General features: G+C 43.2%; 1 protein-coding gene and 1 long non-coding RNA gene across 4 annotated transcripts; one reads left to right on the top strand and one right to left on the bottom strand.

The window, feature by feature from the left end:
- Positions 1-3,301: 3,301 nt before the first annotated feature.
- Positions 3,302-4,261, bottom strand: LOC132665334 (uncharacterized). The gene is made up of 3 exons (XR_009604072.3): positions 4,116-4,261; positions 3,944-3,999; positions 3,302-3,416 (listed from the first exon to the last, which is right to left on the bottom strand). It is a non-coding gene; the product is annotated as an uncharacterized LOC132665334 (long non-coding RNA).
- Positions 4,262-4,393: 132 nt separating this feature from the next.
- On the top strand, positions 4,394-22,552 carry RNF34 (ring finger protein 34). Of its 3 annotated transcripts, XM_078435838.2 has the most exons (7): positions 4,413-4,527; positions 8,038-8,168; positions 14,995-15,213; positions 17,013-17,420; positions 18,912-19,031; positions 19,313-19,514; positions 21,594-22,552. In XM_078435838.2, the coding sequence occupies exons 3-7, from the start codon at positions 15,010-15,012 to the stop codon at positions 21,782-21,784; spliced, it is 1,125 nt and encodes a 374-aa protein (XP_078291964.2). In that variant the 5' UTR covers positions 4,413-4,527; positions 8,038-8,168; positions 14,995-15,009; the 3' UTR covers positions 21,785-22,552. The 3 variants fall into 3 exon arrangements, with proteins under 3 accessions (XP_078291963.2, XP_078291962.2, XP_078291964.2); XM_078435837.2 differs by lacking the exon at positions 8,038-8,168 and having other exon boundaries at positions 4,394-4,527; XM_078435836.2 differs by lacking the exon at positions 8,038-8,168 and having other exon boundaries at positions 4,394-4,527; positions 21,462-22,552.
- The last annotated feature ends 72 nt before the right edge of the window (positions 22,553-22,624 follow it).

Below are 22,624 nucleotides of genomic sequence, written 5' to 3'. Positions count from 1 at the left end.
AGAATTCCAAAAAGATTCTGAGTCCCGGACAAAATGATTCTGTGGAACCATCTGTTCTCCAGCTGCATAGACAGTTCTATAAAATGCAGTAAGTATTGTTGAGACTATTTTTACCATAGCAGAAGTCAATCAGACATCTGGGATTCAGATAAGACCTGGCTCAAGCAATCCAATGAAGAGATGATTTTTCATTCTACTGGTGAGTAGATTTTATGCCCTATCTACAGCTTTGGTATTTGCACACACAGGTTAATTGAGGATCGTTAGGGAACCCTTCAGTCTTCTAAGTCATGAAATTTAAGCAACAGCCACAAAGAAGATGAATTACATTGGGTAAAATAGTTACATTTGTGAAGGCGACCCAACAAGCAAATCAGACCCAATTTTCAGATACCTTCATCTGGCTCATATCCAGGCAACCAGTCATGCACTAATCTAATGATGTGACATAACTCTGATGGGGATGGGTGGGGAGTGGGGGCAGAGATACAAATGCTGGATACGAGACAGTGGTAGAAGGTAGAGAATTGTGAAAAGTGGGTGATGGATACAAGGAGTTCATCACTCACTTCTCTTTACTTCCTAGATGTTTGAAAATTTCCGGGGCGCCTGGGTGGCGCAGTCGGTTAAGCGTCCGACTTCAGCCAGGTCACGATCTCGCGGTCCGTGAGTTCGAGCCCCGCGTCGGGCTCTGGGCTGATGGCTCGGAGCCTGGAGCCTGTTTCCGATTCTGTGTCTCCCTCTCTCTCTGCCCCTCCCCCGTTCATGCTCTGTCTCTCTCTGTCCCAAAAATAAATAAAAAACATTGAAAAAAAAAAATAAAAAAAAAAAAAAAAAAAAAGAAAATTTCCAAAATAGGAAATAGCTTAGTATAGCAAGTTGCTAACCAACTTTGCAAAAAGGCTCATATGGTCTTCTATGACTTTTTATCTTTGAGAGAATCCATTGCTAGAATAAAAATAGCTAGCTTTCTACCCTATTGTCTTATGAATACACATGATGTTGAGAGAAATAGATTATTCAGTAGGTTTTTAAAAAATGTAGACAACAAAACATTTGCTACTTCTTGAATTTGAGACAAGTTTTGAAATTATTTGACATAGCCCATTTTGAATTCAATAAAATTTTGGGGGGGAATTAAAAAAACCCAACTCAGATAACATTCTAATGACATCCTAAGCAAGTAATTGAACTGCAATAAATATCTCACGTGCCTGGGTAATACTTTTTGACTCTGAAATACAAAGTATTAGGCTGTTATGATTACCTTAGCAATCAGACCACATTTTCCTGAACCACAATTGGTACAGTTAGCACACAATTGAAAGGAAGGTGTCATATAAAGTTTGAAACAAAGAAAAAAATTAATCACATAATTTATCTCATTTATTGAAAAAGTATGATGTTTAACCAGAAAATGCCTCTCAAGCTTCAGGAGGTCCCAACTTAAAGTATTTAGAAAGTGTGAACTTATGAGAGAGTGAACTTATTTAGAGAGTGTGTACCTTATTCACTCCCTAATGGGTGAGGTTTTTTGTTTTTTGGTTTTTTTGGGTTTTGTTTTTGTCAATATCCTATTCCTTCTTAGTCTTACAGAAGAAAGAATTCACTCAAACGTTTGTTGGGAGCTTACTTTTTGCTAGGCACAAAATAAGTTTCCCTCAAGAGTTATAGTTTTAAAATGTTCTCCAATACTTGGAGCACCTGGGCAGCTAAGTCAGTTAAGTGTCGGACTTTGGCTCATGTCATGATCTCGTGGGTTCGTGAGTTTGAGCTCTACCGACAGCTCAGAGCTTGGAGCCTGCTTTGAATTTTGTGTCTTCCTTTCTCTCTGCTCCTCCTCCCTGCTTGTACTCCCTCTCTCTGAAAAATAAGCATTAAAAAAAAAAAATGTTCTCTACCCGTGGTTGTTGTTGTTTCATTTATTTGTTTTTATTTTAATTCCAGTATAGTTAACATAGTATTCATTTCAGGTGTACCCTTGGCTGTTTTCATTACCTTCCTCTGGCTACTCTCCAGTTTTATAAACTCTTTTTTGGTGTGTTTTTACTACACATCTTTATTATTATTGTTGTTATTTAAATGTTTATTTATTTTTGAGAGAGATAGAGAGAGGGCGACAAAGGACCTAAAGCAGGCTCTGCGCTGACAGCAGAGAGCTTGATGCGGGTCAGGGATTCGAGCTCATGAGCTGTGAGATCATGACCTGAGCTGAAGTTGGATGCTAAACCAACTGAGCCACCCAGGCACCCCCAACATCTCTATTATTATCAAAGCTTTATTGAGATTTAACTCACATACCATACAATTTACTCATTTAAATAGTAAAATTTAATAGTTTTCAGTGTATTTACTCAGTTGTGCAACTATCACCACAGTTAATTTTACTTAATTTATTATTTTAAATGTGAACTCTATGCCCTTTGTGGGACTTCAACTCATCACCCAGAGATCAAGAGTCACGTCTCCACCAACTGAGCCAGCCGAGTGCCCCCACCACAGTTAACTTTTAAAATATTTTCATTGCCCCAAAAGAAACTGCCCACTAGCTGTCACTCCATTCCTCTCTAACCCCCTCAACCTCTGGCAACTACTACTCTACTTCCTGTCTCTATAAATTTGCCTAACAGGGACATTTCATACCAGTGGAATCAAACAATATGTGACCTTGTGTGACCGCCTTCTTTCACTTAGCATCATTTTTTTTTTTTTTTTTCAAAGTTCATCCATGTTGTTGCATGTGTCACTACTTCATTCCTATTTTGGCTAAATAATATTCTGCTATATGGATGACATTTTTAATCCATTCATCAAATAGTGGACATTTTACATTTGTCCACTTTTGGGCTCTGATGATTGTACTGCTGTAAGCATTCATGTACAAGAGGTGGTGTTTTTTGTTTGTTTACAGACATATGTTTTTATCTTTCCCGGGTTTATGCACAGGACTGGAATTGCTGGGTCATATGGTAACTCGACGTTTAACATTTTGAGGAACTGCCAGATTGTTTTCCAAAGCAGCTGCACCATTTTACAGTCCCAACAGCAATATACTAAGGCTCCAATTTCTCCACATCCTTACAACACTAATCATCTGTTTGATTTTAGCCATCCTAATGGGAGTGAGGTGGAATCTCATCGTGGTTTTGATTTGCATTTCCCTAACGGCTAATGACATTGAGTATCTTTTCATGTGCTTCTTCGTTAACTTTGAGGCAGGCCTGCCAGATTTCCTTCTTATGAGGGAGAATTATGGCTTGGTACTACCAGGGAGTTTTTATTGAGTTTCTTTGTGCCTAGATCATTAGAAGAATAAATTAATACTCTCTTTTCCAGCGAAGCTCGGCTGCTGCTCCAACGTGGTGAATGAAAGGCTTTCTTTGCATTTTTTCCAAAGAAGAAAACTCGGGACAGAACTGCGTTAAGAAGTTAAATGACATTATCTCAGCAGTGCTTGAAGAAAAAGAAGGACGCTAAAATAGAAGCTAAAAAATAAGTATTCTTGCAGCCTGAGAAAGTGGTGTGCCTTTGTGTTAAATCCCACATGGTGCATCTAAGCAAATCTGTTTAAAAGAAATACAACAGTTTTGGTCCTCTTGAGAGGTGAGTGAATTGACATCATCCTGTATTTTTCTTTAAATACGGTGGAGTTCGAGAGGAGAGGAAGTGTGGGAAAACCAACGGAATGTCACCAAGTCGGACTGAAGAAACCGATACTTTATTTTACAACCTCAATTTTCTCTAAATAAAGTCAACTCCAAGGGCTCATCTGAATTCTCTCATTGTGTTCGCATTTGGTTATTTTGAACGTCGCTCTAAAAGAGCAGCTGGGATTTGAGAACCGTTGGTTCAATGTTTTCAATAAAACCTTGCTTTTAAAGCCGCGTCTTTGCGCGGCTTGCCGCTCTGCTCACCAGACCCTCCCGAGACCTAAGGTCATTACGGAGTGTAAGAGGATTCAACGTCCCGGGAGGAAATCCAGAGGTGCTGCTCTGACTGCTATTAAAAAAAAAAAAAAAAGCCTTGAAACCTACTTTCAAATTTACCACGCCCCTTCCTGCCTTCTCAGCCCTGGAGACTTCATCACCTAGCCCCAAAGCTAAACCTCCGCTTACACAGGTTCCTCAGGGGACGCTGACTCCTATTTCAACGACCCAACCAAGAAATCCGCCCCGGCGGGTACCGCCCGCCAACGCCCAGACCCGCCCAGCCCTGCTCAGGACGGAATGGAGTCTTCCTCCGCCTACCCGGCAGGCCAGAGGCCCCGCCCCGCTCCCGCCACCTCATTGGCTCTGGTGACCGGCCCCCCGAGGACTGGCTCCGGATTGGCCGACTGCGCCGCCGCTCGGCGCTCTTCCTGGGGGCGTGAGGCGGGCGCGACTACGCCCCTGACGTCGGGACGCTAGGTCGCCGCGGGAGGCGCCGTAATCGCCGCCCAGAAGGAAGGAGGGCGGCTGTGCGAGGAGCTGCTATGGTGCTTAGTTCCTCGGCAGAGCCGACCGAGACGCGGCGGTCGCGGCCATGAAGGTGAGAGGCCGGTGGGGCCGGGCAGTTCCTCCTCGCCTCTCCTAACTGGCCGGGACGCCTGAAGCGCCTTCCTTTAGCCTCAGAGGTGAACCCTGCCGGCACCTCGGAGAGCTCCGCTGAGGGGCGTCCCGGGCCGGCGTCCGGGCCCTGCCCGGCCCGGAGCGGAGATCCCGGGCTCTGGGACCGCTCCAGCTCCCACAGCGCCTCCCTGCAGCGAGCCTGAGGAGGCGGGGAGAGGCCGGGAGGCCCCCGCGCTCAAGCCTGGTGGGCCCGTCTTTGCTCCTGGCCCTGTCCTCTCCCTCGGGGGCCTGAGGCAGACCCCCCCCCCCCCTAGTTCCCGCCTCAGCCCTCCATGCTTTTGCCCACAGCGTGCCCTCTCCCGTCCCGAGTCCTTGAACTAACCCAGATGTCGGGAACACGACGGGACTGTCGCAGGATGCGAACTGCAGGACGAAGGGAGAAGGAGTTAGTGCGGGGAGTCGTGAGGCTGGGGCCAGGCCAACAGGTTAGAAGTGCCTCGGGGCGTCCTTGCGAGGGATTTCAGGCTTATCTTTGGGGCCGTGACCCAGAGCGCTAGCAAACGAGATGTGTCTGCATCGCCACTAGGTACGCAGCAAGTAATTTGACAGCTTGAGTTCTTCAAGGTGGGTGTGAGAGCGTGGGAACATCAGTGAGTGAGAAGTTTAAGGAAAAGGGGAAGCGGGGAGACTCTGGCCTACTTTTGGGAGCTGATTTTCTCAACTTGATCGCCGAGAGTTCTGCAGAGCTCCGTGTACGCGACAGTCAATCCAGGTGTTGATTCGTTAGCTGAACTCCAACCAAGTGGGGTAAGGTGATCCTCTTTCAGACCTAGACGATTTCGCTAATCCCAGGGAAGAGGTGTGCTCGTTGTGGGTAAGGAAAATAAGCGGGAACTGCTGGCTTACAACAGAACCTTCACAAAAAAACCTCCAAGGTGGACCGTGGAGGATTGATAGGGAGTGTCAGGCGGCCAGAGAAATTTCAGCAAATGTTGTGTGTTGGTACGAGGGAGACTTGCTGAGTTGGGAGTAATTGAAAATGCAGTCCACCTTTGAGGAGTTTGCCAATCTAGAGAGAAAAGACCTTCTCAACCACATTACAAAGCAGAGTATGATGCAAGGTATCAAAACCTCAACGCTCTGGAGCAAGAAAGGATGTTTCTGGCCTCAGGAAATAAGGAAGATTTTTGGAAATAGATAACTTTTTTTTTTTTTTAATGTTTATTTTTGAGAGGGAGAGAGAGAAAGAATGAGCAGGGGAGGGACACAGAGAGAGGGAGACACAGAATCCGAAGCAGGCTCCAGGCTCCCAGGTGTCAGCACAGAGCCCAACGAGGGGGCTCAAACTCTCTAACGGCGAGATCATGACCTGAGCCGAAGTCAGATGCTTAACCGGCTGAGCCACCCAGGTGCCCAGAAATAGATAACTTTGCGAACAGTGTGTGAAAGTATGAAGATATTGTAAGACCTTTTTAATTCACATTTTTGTTTTAATTTATTTGATTTGACAGGGAGAGAGAGCATGAGCAGGGAAGGGGCAGAGCGAGGGAGAAAGCGAATCCCAAGCAGACTCCTCACTGCCCAAACCCACAAATCATGAGATCGTGACCTGAGCTGAAATCAGGGGTTGGATGCCCAACCGACTGAGCCACCCAGGTGTCCCTAACATATTATTTTTAACTTCCTGGTATAGTTATAAAATATTTTAACTTAGAATGCCTATTAAAATACCTAAAACTAGCGATCTTCCCTGAAAATTATCATCTTGCTATGTTAAGATTCAGAAACAAAATAGGGGTGTGTGTGTGTGTGTGTGTGTGTGTGTAGATATTCTCAAAGAATGTCGGTATCTTGAGGAGTATTAAATTTGTGGCCCATCAGTGAACTACATGTGGAAGGAAAAGAAGTAGGGACAGGTCCAATATTGAACTTTTTAATCAAGTTCTTTAAAATCAATTGAAGTGGAAGATACTGCTGAATCGAAATTTTAGAAACAAGGTTTGGTGGTAGGTAAAAATGTAGCAAAGATAGATATTTTTTGAAGCAAAATGGAGACCTAAATAGACATCAGTCTATTTAGACTATCAGAATTTAGGATGTAGAATTTCCTCCTTTGTGGTGTATGGTCTGATCAGTTGATAATTAAAAAGGCAGAATTTCTGCAAATTTTATTTCAGTTGCAGTTTCCGTAAGAAATCTTCCCACGTTTTAAGGAGCATGTTCTTCTCATGTGGCTCTAAATAGGTTAAAGATTTTTGATAATTATCTCAACTGTTTCTTCTGCCTTGTTTTGTTTCTTCTGGTAGTCCTAAGTTCTATAGGAAACTGTAAAACTTATTTTACATCACTAGTGGTGAGGTTTGAAATATCTTTTCATGTTGTTTAACACAAGGACGTTGAGTTTTAGCAAACAAAATTGTTGGGAGTTGAAAACAACACATATGGTGAGTGAATTCTCTGACGAAACTTTCCTTGGTGGAAGAATTGAATTCCTGCTTGGTCCTAGTTAGCTTCATACAACATCCAAGAAAATTAATATTCTTCAGTCTGAAACCTGGAGGTAACTGTATAATGTATTTAATTGAGAGTTATGGCAAGCAACTCCTAGGAGATGGCATTATTATTGCTCTTTACCTATTTTAATCAAAAGCAAATGATAAAGGGGTGCCTGGCTGGTTTAGTTGGTGGAACATGCAACTCTTAGGGTCGTGAGTTCAAGCCCCATGATGGGCATAGAGCTTATTTAGAAAAAAATGATTTAGACTAGGATCGTTAGTTTTCTGCTATTTTCAAATCCATCAACTTTCTCTCTCATTGGCTGTCATTTAGTCTTCATGGAAACCAGCATGGCTTTTTAAATTCTTCATTCTAGTTTGCCTAGTTACTATTATATTTGGTGGAATCATTAAAAGGGATCACACCCTGATGTGGTTTAGAATAGGATTCAAAATTTGCAGCAAACATTTTTTAATTGAGCATTTTGGAATTATTTTACCTCCGCAGGGATTCTAAAAGCACATTAGATCTCCCTCCCTCCCTCTCCTTCCCTCCCTCAATCAAAGATGGTTGAACCTTGAAGCCATTTGAAAACTCTGGCACTCTGCCAGAAAAAAGGCTGGGCTTTTGGTTTTGCAAAGATACAGCATGTTTCCTCTTGCTTTTGTTGACTGAAATGATGATTCAGAGTGGGCTTATATTGTGTGAATCTGAGGAATCTGAGAGAGTGCTTATAAAATTGGTGGTGTCTCATGGAAATAAATGTCAGAGCACTGGAAACTCAGTCCCACTTGCATGCACATTGTTTAGATTTGTGGATACACTCCCCTCCTCTGTACTCCTACAGAGGGAAGATACTTTCTAACTCATCCTCTAGGAAGGAACAATATAAGACAAACACTTTCAGCATTTATGCTATCAGAGAAAGAAGAGAACTTTTATGTAGGTAAGTTTTAGCACAGGAAGCAAACGGTACTTTCTGGAACTTTCTCAGATCTGTCTTCCTGTGGGGTGGTGGCATTGTGGTCAACTAGACGGCAAGCAACTATTGGTCTGCTGTGCTGGTGACTGGCCTGTTAACAAGACCAATAGGCGACAGAGCTAAAGTCATGCTTTCAAATTGGTGTAAGTAAAACAAACGTTTAAATTTCTGTTTGTATTATTTCTTAATTAGTGCCAAATTGGGAGTGAAAAAAGTCATTATTGCCCCCCTTCACCCCCAAATCTTGGTGTACTGGCTTTGGAAAAAACACAAAAACTGGCATTGGATACCAGAATAACATGAGATCTAGGTGTCTGGGCCAGTCCAGACAGGAGGCTTTAGAATTTAATTTTTTTTTTTACCACGGAGCATGTAAGTTTTTAGTATGATACCTAGTTCTTAGCTAATACAAGCCAGGCAGGCCATGTCCCATGAGTATTCTATTCAGGAGCAATTTTGGCCTAAGGGGGTATGTAGGAAAGGGCTTAGATTATCATGAAAATCATTTATTTTCGCTAGTCATTGAGGAGTAGAAAATAAACTGCAAACACAGTTAAATTCCCTGAGTTAGTTTTGTGCCAGGCATAGGTAGATAGTTGTTTTGTTCAGTTAGTCTCCATTTCTGAACTACATTTATGGTCCAGGGAAGAAATGTTGCCATCTTTACAGATTGTTCCTTCCAACCTCTCGGATTCATGTAGTTTAGCCTGTAGAGTCTTGCTCTCAGCCATGGTCCCAAGTAGGATTTAGAATTGTTAGTCACATAAGCCCAGATCATAGCTGTAGTTTTCAGAAATCCAGACTTTGGCTTCACTCACGGAAGGGTAGCTTTTTGTTTTAATAAGCAAAAGATGAATGGCTTAAATATTAAATATTGTTTTAATAAGCAAAAGATGAATGGCGTAAAAAAGGTGTAAATATCACACCTTTTTCGAATGGGGGCAGAGTAACAACTCAGTGAATTTAATGCAAATTTAAAAGCCAAAGGGCTGTGCCTTGTATGCTGTCTAGGAATTAGGTTTGCTCAGAAAATCTAGGAGGAAGTGGAATAGTTTGGAAAATATGCTTCAGTCTTACTACCAAAAGGTGAACAGAGAATGAATAAAGGAAAAATAAGGGAATGCAGGCTGCTTAAACTGGTGGAAGATCTTAAAGGATAGGGAAGACCATGGGAAAGAACATGAGCCTGGGTCTCTAAATCTAAAGCTTTTAAAGGGAAGATGCAAAAAGAGGGAAGCTCTTTGGCTGATATCTTATGAGACACGGGAACTGGGCTCCAGGGACATAGAGGCAGAGTCAAGAGCTCAGAGGATCAATTGGCATGTTCCCTCTCCACACCCCCCCTTCAAGAGCCCACATTCAGTAAACTTGGGAAAGTGCTCTCTGAAACACTTCCCTAATTGCTTTTATAGATTCTGTCACTCAAAAATTGGGACTGTTACCCCAAGTAGTAACAAAATCTGGATAGATTTGAGAGGGGAAAAATAGGTGTAGGACACTTCAAGCATTATTAGGTGAACGTCAAGGTGACAGTTGTGAGGTAGGAATGCCTGTGCCCTGAGGGGACGTGCAGAAAATATTGAGGAAATTGGGATGTTAAGGGAAAGTGCTGGAAGGTGAAACATACTAAAGGGGGCAAGGAAATGGAGTTCAACAAGCCTGGGGGGGTTCACCTTCTGGATGGATTCTTCAACTTGCAGGTGAAGGACAAAAATAGTTTGAACAAGGGCTGCTTTTGACCCAGAAATCATTTTCTTTCTCCCAGTGTTGGGGATTTCACACAAGAAAATATGGAGAGGAGTACTTTGGGAAATAAAAAGTTGGGGCCAAAAAGCAAAGAGTAAATAAAATGACGGAATAAATTAAAAATGAAAGAAGGCACCAAATTTCAACAAAAGTTCCAGGCCAATATGTGGAAAGGAACTAATATAACAATTAGATAAAATTGTTAAAAACTCAGCCGATCCTTTGTGAAGGGACTAGGGGAGACCATAGAGGGAGAGGAAACAGTGGAGGCATGTCCTACTCCTGCAGGGAAAAATTATCCACAGATTATGAGGAGCATTTGGCTGAGGTCTTGGTCCTGGAACTGGAGAGGTACAGGCTTTGGAAGTAACCACAGCCTCTTTTCGTCAGCACTCTGCTGAGAGTGGTTTTCCAGCTGAAACCCTGTAGACAGGAAACAGAAATCGCCTAAACTGAGCAGGTGTTAACCTTGTAACCTTTGCTGTAATTTGAATCAAGTGGGGAACTTAAAAAAATTCGGGGGGGGGGGGGCGGTGGGGGCTGGCTGGCTGGCTCAGGGGAGCATGTGACTCTTAGTTTCCGGGTTGTGAGTTTGAGCCGTAAGTTGGGGGTAGAAATTACTTAAAAAAAAATAATAAATCTTTAAAAAACTTCTGATGCGTCAGGCTATACCCAGACCAGTTAAGAATCTTGGGCTGGGACCCAGGCATCGGTATTTTTTTAAGGCTCCCCTGTTGAGTCCAACCACTGTTTTCAGGGCCATGTCATAGGCCTGTGCAGTTTCCTAGCAGGAGACCAAGGCAGCAGCCCCCTGGAACAGAACTAAAAATCCCCGCTCCCAAGAAGTTGGGGAGATCGAGTCACTGAAGAGAGATCATCTGCACTTTCTGCACTGGGGTGCCAGAAAACGTGGGGTTTAAGGGGGAAATGGAAGTTAATTTTTAAAAATTCGCTGGATGGGAAAGAAAGGTCCTTCAAGTAAAATTAGTGCCTGGGGCTTCCACGATTGCAAATCTCTGAACTTTGAAGAAGGTTGGAGTATTGCAAATGCTATTGTCAGAAGATAATAGTCTAAGTAGGTAGGGTCACCCTGAAGTGTGAGTATTATTGGGAAATTTTGTCTAAGTTCTCAGTGCTGATGAGGCTGAGACCTAGTTCTTTTTGGTGTTTCTTCTTTCCCTCTGCTATGGTCTTTGGCTGAGTTATACTAAATATTAGGTTGTAGCAACCTATTTTTGCCTGGGACAACACTTTGGGGGTTGGCTTGAGCTTTTTTATTTTGTAGTGTGATGACCAAAAGAAGATAGGAGTGTTCTTTTCGTTCTTTTCCCTTCTGGGGAATGAAGAGGAAATTCCCTCCCCTTTATAGAAACGAGGAGGGGGAGAAAGTTGTTACTCCCAATATTGATATACGTATAGGGATTCTACCTGTTTTCCCAAAATTAATCCTTCTATTCATAAGAGCTGTGAATATTTGCAGCCTAGAATTGTGATGATTCTACTCATTTATATGGTTTGAAAGTGTGTATCTTTCCTTAACTCTGGTAAAACTGCTTTCTGGTAGAAGGAACAAAATGTGACAGTGCTGCTTTTTATTGAGCTCACATCTGAGATTTCGTGCCTGCTGGGTTAGAGTCCTTACCTTTAATACTTTCTCAAAAAGATGCAATTGGATCTTTCTGGGTAGCGTGCAAAATGTAATATTACATTGCCTTTAAAGAGGTAATATGAAGAAACCTTCTACACGGTTATTTTCTTATCAGTCGTGGTGGAGCTAGATGTTGTGCAAGGAGGGAGTCGTGTCCACAAGGAACTTGCAGTTGTTTGCGGAGGCACATCATCAGGAATCAGAAGGGTTATGGATAAAAGCCAACACAGCTGTTTAACTATTGTAGCTAGGTCAGCAGGAAGCAGAAGCTTACTGAGAACTTTACTTCTTTAAACTCCTGGAATGAAGAAGAGTTTATCCCAGTGGTGCTTTCTGCAATTGAGGTATTTCCTTCCCAAAAATGTTATGTGCAAATTATATTTATTCCCCCCAATGGTAAACTTGAAAACCATTATTTTATGTATTTTTAATTTCATTATAATTAACACAGTATTATATTAGTTTCAGGCATACTGCACATTGAATTTTTAAAAACATTTTCAGTTTTTAGAACTCATTTTGTGTGTGTGTGTGTGTGTGTGTGTGTGTGTGTGTGTGTTCGTGTTCTAAGTAATCTCTGTGCCCAATGTGGGGCTCAAACTCACGACCCAGAGATCAAGGGTCCTATCCTCTACCAAGTGAGTTAGCCAGGCACCCCAAGAGCTCATTGTTTAAAGCACTGAGGATAAATCTTTTGCTAAAAGAAGGCTTCATTTAAAATGTGTTTTTACAGTTTTATTGATATTGACCTGCAATGTTACATTAGGTTCAGGTTTGTAGCACGGTAACTAGACGGACTTGTCACCTCTATATACTGTGCTGTGCTCCCCACAGAAAAGAACACTCACTTTCAGTGAACTTAATAAATCCGGATTTTCATATTTTTATGTTTAAACATACCGTGACTCTCAAGCCTGAGGTATATATTTGTTTAAAGGTATGAACTATTAATTATAATTTAACCTGACTTTTATTTATTTTTTTTATTTTTATTTTTTTTAACATTTATTTATTTATGAGACAGAGAGACAGAGTATGAATGGGGGAGGGTCAGAGAGAGAGGAAGACACAGAATCCGAAGCAGGCTCCAGGCTCTGAGCTGTCAACACAGAGCCCGATGCGGGGCTCGAACTCACGGACCGCGAGATCATGACCTGAGCCGAAGTCAGACGCTTAACCGACTGAGCCACCCAGGCGCCCCATTAACCTGACTTTTAAAGGCATCACTGTTTCTCTAGAATTATAGGGTGTGAAGCCATATAATACTCACGTCAGTGACCCTGCTACTTGAGACTGTTTGAACCCTGTATTGTGGTTTCCTATTGCTTTACCTTCTCTTTTCCCTATATTTGATGTAGCATTACTTGTGGGAAGTAGCAAGAATAGCATGATCCTTCTGTAGCATTCTAAATAGCCTTTTGAGGTTGTTTAGAAAAAACATTTTTAAGAGCTTGTTGGACAAATAACAAATGTTTGATAGAGTTAGATAATAAAATATGGAACTATGTGGCCATTTTAACTAATAAGATCTCATCCACCTGGACTTCCATTACCTATCACATTATCTAGAGTCTAGAATATGCTTAAGAATTAGGACAAGGGGCAAAAAGTTCATTGGTTCCAAACACTACAGCTTTTATACTTTTGTTTGGGAAAGTACCTTGAGCCCTCACTGAAAATATATTTTCATATATACTTCTGACATGCTTGGCTATCAGCTTTGTGAGTCTGCAGTAATAAAGGGGGTTGCTGGAGGTGAGTATAATGTTAGCAGTGGTGCCTCTCAGAAAGGGAAGAGACTAGAGAAAAACCCAAAAGGCAATACGTTAATTTCAGGACATTCAAATGGAGTGACAAATAATCCTTACACCCTGGAAGGTCATGATGGTTATCCAGTCATCAGAAATTGTGTTTAGTATTTTCCGTTTGAAAAGATAGGATCACTGCTTTTATAAAAATATATTTTTAATGTCAAAGCAATGTATTCTTTTTAAAGAGTTTGGAAAGTAGAGAAAAGCTGGAGAAAATAAATGTATACAAATTACATTAAAAACCAGAGCTTCAGTTGGCATTTTGATGTTTTTCCCAGTCATTTAAAAAAAATTAAAAAATTGTATATGCCATAGTTTATTAGGCATGGCTGTGAGTGAGAACAGAAGTTTAATGAAATTAAGTAATTTGAATTTATATATTAAAAAAAATGTTTATGTTTGAGAGAAAGAGAGCATGCATGCAAGTGGGGGAGGGACAGAGGGGGGGACAGAGGATCTGAAGTGAGCTCTGCGCTGACAGCAGAGAGCCCAATGTGGGGCTCAAACTCGCAAACTGCAGGGTCATGACCTGAGCCGAAGTTGGACGTTTAGCCGTTCTGCTGTGCTATCTAGTGCAGTGGCCCCAGTTGAAGGTTGCCAGATGGAAGACAGGATGCTCAGTTAAGTTTGAATTTCAGATAAGCAACAAGCAGTTATTTTGGTGTAAGCATATCCCACGTGTCACACAGCCTGTACTTCTGTTCAGTCATTCATGTGTGTGCATGCACGTGTATCTGTTTCAGTGTGTGTGGAGTTTTTTGGGGTTTTTTTTGTTTTTTTTTTTTTTTACAAAATTGGGTATATGTTGTATCTTTTCCTTTTGTTTAATGATGTGTCATGATTTTACCCATTGCCAAGTATTCTTTGAAAACACCAAAAAATGATCTCTTTCCAAAGAGCTTAAATTTGTGATGCTTAAAAGAATGATCTTTCAAAACCACAGTGAGATGTTGCCTCCCACTTACTAGAATTGCTATTATCAAAAAGACAAGAAATATGTGTTGGAGAGCATGTGAAGGAAAGGAAACCTTAGTACACTGTTGTCGGGAATGTAAATTAGTGCAGCCACTATGGAAAACAGTATGGAGAGTCCTTGAAAAATTAGAAATACCATAATCCAGCTATTCCACTTCTGGGTATTGACTTGGAGAATATGAAAACACTAATTCAAAAAGATCTGTGCAACCCCTATGTTCATTGCAGCATTATCACAATAACCAATGTAGGAAAACAACCTAAGTGTCCATTGGTGAATGATGGATATTATGTGGTTAATGCATACAGTGGAATACTACTCAGCTGTAAAAAAGAAGGAAATCTTCCCATTTGTAACAACACAGTTGGACCTTGAGGGAATTATGCTAAGGGAAATAAGTCAGGCAGAGAAAGACAAATACTGTATGATTCTACTTACATGTGGAATTTAAAAAACAAAACAAATGGACACACTCACAGATACACAGAGAACAGACTGCTGGTTACTGGCGGTGGGGAGGGTGGTAAGAGGATGGGCGAAATGGGTGAAGCAGCTCAGTTGTATGGTGATGGATGGTAACCGGACTTGTGATCGCTTTCTAGTGCATCCAGGTATTAAATTGTGTACATCCAAAATTCATTATATACCAATTTTGCCTCAATTAAAAGAATAATCTCAAAGTTACTCAGGGCAAATGAGCCTCTCCAGAATGGCATTCCCGGAAGTTCCTAGAGAGCCCAGGTTCCACTCAGCTTTCAACTGTGGTCTCTACTTGTGTCCCTTTCCAGGCGGGTGCCACGTCTATGTGGGCTTCATGCTGTGGGCTGCTGAATGAAGTCATGGGAACTGGAGCTGTCCGGGGCCAGCAGTCAGGATTTGCAGGAGGCACCGGTCCATTCAGATTTGCACCAAATGCTGATTTTTCCACTTACCCACCAGCACCTACGGAAGGGCCTAATATAGTTTGCAAAGCCTGTGGACTTTCATTTTCAGTCTTTAGAAAGAAGGTGAGTTGGGTGAAATGTTATCTATAAAAACATCACAATTCTTGATTGTATGTTATTTTGAATACTAGTGAATCTTTTTGTGAAAAATATGAAAACTTTTTAAGTTTTTCCTATTACCTTATGTAAAGCATTCCCACCTTTAAAAAAAAAAATTTTTTTTTAATTTATTTTGAGAGAGAGCATGAGATGGGGAGGGGCAGAGAAGAGGGAGAGAGAGAATGCCAAGCAGGCTCCATGCTGTCAGTGCAGAGCCTGGTGTGAAGCTCGAACTCACAACCATGAGATTATGATCTGAGCCGAAACCAAGAGTCAGACGCTTAACTGACTGAGCCACCCAGGCACCCTAAAAATATAAAAAATTCTTATTAACCTGAGGGGTGCCTGGGTAACTCGGTTGAGCCTCTGACTCAGTTTCAGCTCAGGTCATGATCCCAGGGTCGTGGGATCGAGCCTCGTGTTGGGCTCTGTGCTGAGGATGGAGCCTGCTTAAGATGCTCCTTCTCTCTCTCTCTCTCTCTCTCTCTCTCTCTCTGCCCCTCTCCCCTACTCTCAGGAGTGTGCTCTCTCTCTCTCTTTTAAAAAAGTGCTCAGGGGCGCCTGGGTAGCTCCGTCGGTTGAGCGTCTGACTTCGGCTCACGGCATGATCGCGCGGTTTGTGAGTTCAAGCCCCGCGTCGGGCTTTGTGCTGACAGAGCTCAGAGCCTGGAGCCTTCTTCAGATTCTGTGTCTTCTGGCCCTCCCCTGCTCGTGCTCTGTCTCTCTCTGTCTCAAAAATAAATAAAACGTTAAAAAAAAATTTTTTTTTAAAGTGCTCAGTTGAATGGACTGTATTACTGCTCAAGTGTCCTGACAAGGTATTGTTCTCACATTACTCAGGCATCTTCTGAGCTCTGTAAGCTTTATTCCTCCTGATGATGCTTGTGTTCTGGAGCAAGGGATTTCATTAGTTTGCAGTTTTGTTCAGAGGTGATTTACTGTAACTGACCTCGTGTTCCAAAAAATGTATCCCTATCCACCTTCTTCACTCAAGTGAAGAAATAAGTGTAAGGTAACTACTGTGTGGAGGTTCAACATGAAACAGTTGGGCTACAACACTTATTTTCTCTAGGACGGAAAGTCCTTTTTTCTGAGCACCATCATATTGTGAGGCCATCTCACAGTCTTTGATCGTCAGTTCAGTCCTCTGAAACACTTCGGGAACAAGGTGTTAGCTGGTGGGAACAGTGCAGCAAGTAGAAAGGGTCACGTCTTCATGTCGTCCCTAAGCTTTGCTTGTGCAGTGGCTTTGAGTGTGATTAGGCCTCGGCAGGGTACAGGTGACTAGAATAGTGAGATCCTTTGTTTGCTTGGAACGACCTTGAGAGATCATTTGTCTTTCTCTTTCCTTTTCCCTGTGTTGGGTCCCCTGCCCACCTTGTCTTTAAATGGGGAATTTCACATAGGAAAAGAGCAGGAAGTTTGTGGTGGTGCTTTCTGCTCCACGTGGTTCGAGTCAGCTCTGTTCTGCTAATTACATGTTTGCACCAAGGGGTGGAAAGGTTTTAATTCATTAACACAAAAGTATGTGTTTTTCTTAAAGGGCTGTTCTTGAACTTGTGTGAATCCAAACTGCCTGAGCAGGGAGTGTTTCGATTTTCATGGCCTCGGGAACACGGAAGTGGCTGTGAGAGTAGCCAGGTGCCATGGGAGACTCTAGAAGAACTAAAATTGAATTTTCTAGAAGGCGGGAAGAAAACTAGTGCTTTCCCAGGGGCCTGTAGGTGGCTGTCATTGACTGCTTCTTGTCTCTGTTTCTCCAGCATGTGTGCTGTGACTGCAAGAAGGATTTTTGCTCCGTCTGTTCAGTCTTACAAGACAATCTCCGTAGATGTTCCACTTGTCACTTACTACAAGAGACGGCCTTTCAGCGCCCACAGTTAATGCGACTAAAAGTCAAGGATCTCCGGCAGTATCTCATTCTTCGAAACATCCCCATTGACACCTGTCGAGAGAAGGAAGACTTGGTAGATCTCGTTCTCTGCCACCGCGGGCTGGGCTCTGAGGACGACTTGGACACGAGCAGTCTGAATTCCTCACAGTCCCAGACTTCTAGCTTTTTCACACATTCATTTTTTTCAAACTACACAGCCCCTTCCGCTACCGTGTCTTCGTTTCAGGGAGAGCTTATGGGTGGAGACCGGACCTTGGCATCTGGAGCGCTGGCACAGGTACGAGGCTGGGATTCCCCCCCAAGGGCCTGGCGTGTCTGCTCGGCCAGATGCGGTGGGGTCTTTACGGCTTCGTGAGCCCCTGTGGGAGCAGAGATTGCACACGCCTCTGACTCCTGTGCACACGGGCTCTCCTGGGGGGCACAGAGCCTCGGTGGCAGGGAGCCCCAGAGTCAGCTGTCTGAAGCTCAGCAGTCTCTTGACTCTAGTTGCTTCAGTTTCCCAAGACGTGAAATGCTGTTAAACTAATGACTGAAAAGTAGTGCATCAATGTTTGTAGGCTCATTTGTCAGGGACCACGTACACGATACAGTAAGTTAACCTAATGCCCCGTTGCCTTGCGACAGTAAAATTGCTCTAATTCTAATTTAGATAATGGGAAAAAGCCATCTGAATTAGTCAAAGGATGTGATTTACTAATTTCAGAGAGATGCCACGGTAGAATATTGTCCCAGTGGGGTCCTTGGGCATTCTGCTTGAATAACCTGCAAGGGCTTGTAATTAATATTCAGTTTGTACGTATGAATGACTCCAAAATACTGAATGGATTGTTTTGAACACTTCTCTCCACATTTAATTTTCTTCTCTGAAGAAAGCAGTTAAAAGCAGAGGGAAATCGGGCCTACCTACCTCTAAATAGTCATAAAGTAGAGAAGTCCAAGCTAGGAATTTTATTAATTTTCCAAATGAGAGCTGGCATAATAATGATGCAAACATACGACACCTCTGACTTTTGTGCCGTTTTTGGTTATAGGACCCCACTTGGGAGGTGTGGGTCTTTGGGTGCTGTGACATGGTGCGTGTGAACCAGTGAGTGGGGTGGAATGTTTGAAGCTGGGAACTGACCTAGAGTATTGTAGAGCTATGGCCAAAATCAAGTCTGAAGAGAAAGATAGGAAAGATGGCACATAACCCATGCTGAAGGTCTCTGTGCTCTTCCTAAAGAAGAGTACCTCTGATTGTGGAGGCATTTCTGAAAACTAGAACAAGCAACAGCCCTCGGTGAGGAAGTCTAAAAACCATTCTTTGGAGTCAAAATGTCTAAGTTCTTGTAGTGGGATTGAAGTCTTTCAAATCAATTGGCCCTGCTGCTTGGGCTGGACCTGGAACTTTAGTTTGTCTCTGTGTCTCAGACCAGCCTTGGCAGGTCCTTTGAGAACAATGCGGTGCAGTTACATATACTTATGGCTTTGGCATTTGGTGACAGGACCTTTCTCAGGGAGTTAATACTCTGGTGAGGTTTTACAAATTCACACACACACAAAGGAATATGGGTTTTGAGATAACTTTATGGAAGGTAAGTTGTTTATGAAGTCATGTAGGGCCCAACTCTTTGGAGCCCAAGGTCACTGTGGAGTATGCCAGGTGTTGGGGTCATTCTCGGGGAGGATCTGTGGGAAAGGTTTTCTCCAGTGCTAAATATTGACAAACAGGGTGGATGCCGTTAGGATAATAGGATTCCTAACCTGATGAGATCGATTATGTGTGTAGGTACAAAGTGAAATAGCTTCAGCAAACACAGAAGAAGAAGAAGAAGAAGAAGAAGAAGAAGATGATGAAGATGATGAAGATGATGAGGATGATGACGATGAAGAAAACTTGGAGGAGCGGGTGAGAGCTCCTGTCAAATTTGGTTTCCTTGACAGGGGAACCTGGCAGGCAGGTAGAGTGCCCATGCGGCCATGTGCCACATTAGCCCAGGATGTTTCTTCTGGTTTGAATGTAGCATCATCTAGAAGACACTTCAAGAACTGACGCGACGTCTGGGAAGAACACCAGGGCCGGGGGTGGGAGGGCAGTGGGACTGCGGGGTGAGGGGAGCATGCAGTCGCCTGGCTGTGGGAGGTCTGTGCTTGCAGGAATGGAGCTCAGGAAGCCCTCTGTGATTGCAGATGCCCGGCCTCTCCAAGAAGCGAGTGAGAGCTTCGCTCTCTGACCTGTCGAGCCTTGACGAGGTGGAAGGGATGAGCGTGCGGCAGCTGAAGGAGATCCTGGCTCGGAATTTTGTCAACTATTCTGGCTGTTGTGAGAAATGGGAGCTGGTAGAGAAAGTAAACCGGTTATACAAAGAGAATGAAGAAAACCAAAAGTCATGTAGGTTTCTTTTTTTCTTTTTTGCCTCTCTGGTAGCCTTCTTTTGGCTTTTAAAAACTGGCTGTTTCTGCCACAGTGAAGGCACGTTTTTGGCGAAAACTACCCTTTTATTGAGCGAATTAGATGCAGGAACCTGTTTGTCGATCTGTTAAGTAGTAAGTTTATTACGTGATGTTGGCTCTGAGATCACTAATGGCAGGTGAGTTAGGTAATCGTTTGTCAGTCTCGTTTTCTTCGCCATAATTTGTGAGAAGTCTGATGAAATTTGTTGTCTCTCTAAAAATGCGTGTTTTCTCACTGACCCCTCTGGCAGGCCAATACTTCGGTTAGCTCGGTAGCTTTTAAATCCTAACTGGGAAAAGGAAATTCTCTACAGCCAAGATGTTAAGTAGTTCTTAGCATCAAGCATCAGGTTTCTGTGTAAGTTGTGAAAAGCTGAGGTTAAGAATTCTTCAACTATTGACCGATGAAGCGTGGAGCAGAAATTCTCAGCCAGTAACAGGGCCAAGCCACAGAGCGTTTATAGGCAAGAGAAAAGATTTTAGTGGTGTTTAGACCGACAAATACTATTTCTATCTAAACAGCCCTCCCATCACTAACTTTTCCATCTTGAGTCTTTTGTCTTTAAATCTGCTTATAATACAGCAATTATTGATAAACAGGTTTATGCCCAGAATACACAGTGTTATGGCATCCCTATTGCTGAGGTGATGCCACAGTGGCAGATACACAGGTCTTAATCCTCAGAGCCTTCAGAGGTCCCAGGCCTTGGCTGGGAAATGGAATCCTCGCAGTGAGGGGAGAAGCCCGTTTACTTAGCAAGTGTAAGTGCCAGCTGCGTACGGTGAACAGTGGTCACGCGTAGCCGTCCTCACCCCTACCCCCCCAGGAGTTTATGGTAGAGGAAGCCGTGACGTGCACGTTTGCCAAAGTGCCTTTTTCAGTTGATTCACTGCTTACCCTTTCCCTGGCCCAATCTCCAGGTGTGTGGAATACTCATTTTGTTGTGAGCACAGCTGGAATCTTCCCTAGTTTGACTGGCTGAAGCCACTTAGGTTGAGACAGTCTTACCTAATACCCTTGACAGACCCTGGCTCCTCTGCTTTATGCTCAGAACTTGTAAGAGTTGGAAAGAAACTTCCACGTAGGAGAGGGGACCAAAGCCTAGACTCTGATTTATTCAGTAGCCCTCTAGTGTCTTCTCCATTGGCTCATCCATTGTCTCATCCCATGCATCCTTTGTCCCCAGCCCCTGGTTTACAAGAATCTCCTGATTGTGGCATTGTTATTTCTCTTAAATCCAGAGACTACTGGCCCTTGAAGGTTGAATTCCTCTTCTAACTGTATTCGTGATATATTGATCCCCTCTACAAGCTGTAGAAAGGGAAGCCTCAGTGTCCACAGCTCCATGGACAAATCTCAGGCTGAGGTGAACTTTTTAAAATTCATTCAGCACTTTTCTTAACCCAGGTTGGATTTTCTCAGAACCCAACCTGGGCCACACAGCAAGGATGGCTTATCCATTCATTTCAAGTTAGAGAGACTCCAAATGTACCTGGGTGACCAGGAATACAGTTGGTTTTTGAAATACTTCTAAACTTTCCCCCAGGTACAGGCTGCTTGATGTACTTCATAACTTTTCTATCAGTGTGGAAATAAAGGTCCTACTGAGATGAAGCTCTGGACACTGACTTTTCCCAAGGCCACACAGTTGGGTTGGAAATTCCAGTCATGCTCTCTGAGGCCCGTTAGTAGGGCAACATTGGGTCTCCTCATTTTCACTTACAGAAGTAATTTATCCTTATCGCAAAAACTTGGAGTTACATACAGACAAAAAACAGAAATCAGTAGGTAACATTTGTTGGGCATTTCATAGCTGGCCTTAAGCATTTCTCACTTATTCTCCACAATACGAGGTACAGACATTATTATCACTGCCATTTCCAGCAGAGGGAACTGAGGTGCAGAGAAGTTACAACCCTGGGCTCATTCGACGGCCGCTGCGGTCACCCCAGATGCCTGCTGAGCGCCCGTCGGGCAGCGCGGTGCCTGCAGCCCCAGCTGTCTGTTGCCTTTCAGATGGTGAGCGGCTGCAGCTGCAGGATGAGGAAGATGACAGCCTGTGCCGTATCTGCATGGACGCCGTCATCGACTGTGTCCTGCTCGAGTGTGGGCACATGGTCACCTGCACCAAGTGCGGCAAGCGCATGAGCGAGTGTCCCATCTGCCGGCAGTACGTGGTGCGCGCCGTGCATGTGTTCAAGTCCTGAAGCCCAGGTTCTTCCTGACAGGACGCTCGCCCCAAGCTTGATCCCAGACATTTCAATGCACAGAAGGGACTGGAAACACACTGTTCAGAGGCTGAGACTATTTTTAAAGATTATTTTCACTACTAGGGACAGAAAGATTCGATCCTAAGTTGTGGCAACATTGGTCCATGCCATGCACCTATCAGCCTGTGGACAAGCCGTTTCCCAGGTTTTGCTGGGTTTCATCCCATGTCCATGATCACTGATTGCTGACGAAGTCAGACTGCTTACAGCGTCAGCTACTGCTCCCTTTGGAGAACACTTATCCTGTTCTCTTATTTCTCCTTCATCCTATTTTTAACTTAAACTACTCAGATGTTTGAGACTTCTGTTCTTTGGATGAGATCACTGTCCACAAGTGGCCAACACGGTACACGCTGAGCAGTGGCCTCTCTAATGTTCACTTTATTAGTCATGTATATTTTAAATGCTACTATTTGATGAATGTAAGTTTCCACATTGTTGCTATTTCTGCGTTTAAACGTAATTGGGAACAAAGGACATTCTATAGTCAACTGCCAGGGCCTTAGACTCAACACATCCATTTCTGTTCAGGTACAGCTTTTTAGAGTAAGGGCTGCCTGTAGCTTCGTTCATTAGAGAAGTGTGTGTGTTAAAATCTTTATTCACGTGTAATCAGTTTACACTGTTTTGTATAGTGAAAGTGTATTTTCAGTGCTACTGCTAGCTAATTTGAACTTTAGGAATAAAATTAGATTTTAAAAAATGCTTTTGCTTACATTGTCCTAGCCAGTTTCTAATTCACTTGGGTACAGCATGAATGGGTGTCTGCGCCTGGTG

Source organism: Panthera onca, chromosome D3, assembly GCF_046562875.1.
Source record: "Panthera onca isolate mPanOnc1 chromosome D3, mPanOnc1 haplotype 2, whole genome shotgun sequence".
NCBI lineage: Eukaryota > Metazoa > Chordata > Mammalia > Carnivora > Felidae > Panthera > Panthera onca.
The sequence above is the reverse complement of the archived record's forward strand: the minus strand, read 5'-3'. Positions and strand labels throughout refer to the sequence as shown.